The 2,500-nt window shown below is 41.6% G+C and overlaps 1 protein-coding gene across 1 annotated transcript in view; it reads left to right on the plus strand.

Moving 5' to 3' along the window:
- LOC122245791 (uncharacterized) overlaps window positions 1-1,933 on the plus strand; it is a 2,995-nt gene extending 1,062 nt beyond the window's left edge. The window contains exons 3-4 of the mRNA XM_043003796.2: window positions 63-185; window positions 976-1,933. Of these exons, the coding sequence (XP_042859730.2) occupies window positions 63-185; window positions 976-1,724 (872 nt within the window). The 3' untranslated portion in view covers window positions 1,725-1,933. The remainder of the gene's footprint in view (window positions 1-62; window positions 186-975) is intronic.
- The last annotated feature ends 567 nt before the right edge of the window (window positions 1,934-2,500 follow it).

Here is a 2,500-nt window from a genome sequence, read left to right on the forward strand (position 1 = left end):
CGTAGACTTCCGTAGTATATTCTCTCACTATCAATAACCCTGTCTCTCCCTTCCATCTTCAGGAAAACCAGCCAACCTCTCCTCAGTCGAACTCAAGCAGAGTCTCAGGATGGCCCTTAACAAATCACCTTCAGTAGAACGCATAGATATGACACACGACGAGTACCGCTACTTCAGGTTTACAAGTAAGCTGATGTCCAGTTCCTAGGATCTGCTCCCTGTTACTCGCAGGATTTGGGGGACCTCGGGTGTGTGTGTGTGTTTGTATGTGTGTGTGTGTGTGTGTGTGTGTGTGTGTGTGTGTGTGTGTGTGTGTGTGTGAGCTTACTTGTACAGAGATAATTTTACCCCTTGAACCTAAACATGATGGTATACATGTTCTCATCATGAAATGAAGGAAAATCTCACTTGAAAAATCACAGATAACAAAAGCTATGACTCGTACAGGACAATCACATGAACTTTGAATTATCACCAATAAAGGTTACAGAAGAAAATCTTATCGCACACGAAAAAGTACTTTCTAAATATGCTTACGTAACTTGTCAACAAAGTGCCAATTATTACCATGGGATTAGTTTTATCTGTAGATAATAAAGGCGTGATACCCTGGAATTCGTTATTTTAAGATAGCCTGTTTTTATTAAATCACATGTGACAAAACTAAAGTCACCGAGATTTAGCTTAAGTGTTTGGATTTATATTGTGTTTTGGTCGACGGCGAGCGGAGCGTTGCGGATTCATATGTTCATTAGATATCGGGTTGCGTAATGAAAAGAGAACGTTCGAGTATCTATGTTTATCTCCTCTGTCCATTTCTTTGTTTTTGTGTGTGTGGGCTGGAGGGTGTTGTATATGCTTTGTGTGTGTGTGTGTGTGTGTGTGTGTGTGTGTGTGTGTGTGTGTGTGTGCATATATGAATTTAAAGGACTGTGTGTTGACGAAATTGATCCTAACAAGGAGCCTTTCCCCCAGCATGGTCCTCGGCGGAGTCCCCTTCCCGAAGTGCCCCCAGCGCCACCTCGAAGCCCTACGCCTTCACCCCCTTCAAGAGGGCGTGTCCCTCCGCTTCGCCCTCCTCCAGTCCTAAGGGTCGGAAACTTCAGGACTCCGAGGACGCCTTCACGCTCAGGGAACCTCGCCCTCTGCTCAGGGAACTGTTGACCCAACCCGACCCGACGCCCTACGACCCTTACTCCTTCAGGAAGACCGTCAGTCCCTCCGCCAGCACCTCGTCGAGTGAGGACACTTCGCCGTGGTATTCCGTAGGACAGGACTTGCCTCCGCGGTACGCCCACGAGACTCCTACGCCCTATCCTGTCAGAGACGACCCTAGCCCGTCGGATCGCCACTCCTCCGAGATGGACGACTACCACAGCCGATGCGTCCCCACCAAGGACGACCCCCCGCAAAGGAGCATCGCCCTGCGCACCGACCTCTACGAAGCGGTCGCCCCAAACGACCCGTACGACTACTACCCGCACGGCCTCAGCTCCGACCTCGCGCTAGCCGAGAAACACAAACACTACGACCCATGGACGAGTGACGCGCCCTATGCCGTGCCCTCGCTTGGCGATTGTCTCCCCGCTGGGTACGACTATTACCCGAGTTTATATGCGAGTAGTTTTCCCTCGATCGCGCCGGGTTTCCGCGCCGATCGCTCGCAGGTGATTGGCCATTATATTATGAAGTTAAAGGGAGACGGTGGTGCATTTGCGAGATAACGCTAGCCTCTGCGAGTCAGTGTTATGTCAGAATTTTGTGCCGTGTTTATACATAAGGAATCGAGTTTCACCGTTGAGATAATGTTACAGTATTAAATCTTCTAAAACAGCTGACTTTAAGCAGTTGTTATTCAATGTTGATGTACTCATACGTGTTTCTATGTGTACATATCTATCTATCTATCTATCTATATATATATATATATATATATATATATATATATATATATATATATATATATATATATACATATATTTATATAGGTTTATATATATATACATATATATATATATACATATATATATATATATAATATATATATATATATATATATATATATTTATATATATATATATTTATATGTATATATATATATATATATATGTATATATATATATATATATATATATATGTTCATATTCTTCTAGATCACCAAATCATGCGGGCATTGTTTGTTAATCTAGAATTTCTTAGGCCTTAAAGTAGCCAAGATACTGTTATGTAAATATTTTATATCAATTCTGATTAAGTTATTTTGATACGACGTTCGTATTTTTTATTGTCTTATTTTGGAATGAGATGTCTCGTGCCTTTAAGCTTTAAATAGAATAGACGATTTGATAATTCAACTGTGTTATAACCGGGAGTTCCGCTTGATTACATATAATGAATGAAAGATGATTTTCCTTTTAATCCGAGTTTTTACATAAACTTAATCATGTTTCTCATTACTTTTCCTTATTTTTTCCTATATATATTCATCATCATTTTCATC

Source organism: Penaeus japonicus, unplaced genomic scaffold (genome assembly GCF_977035675.1).
Source record: "Penaeus japonicus unplaced genomic scaffold, GWHDUDI00000001_assembly GWHDUDI00000033, whole genome shotgun sequence".
NCBI classification, from domain to species: domain Eukaryota; kingdom Metazoa; phylum Arthropoda; class Malacostraca; order Decapoda; family Penaeidae; genus Penaeus; species Penaeus japonicus.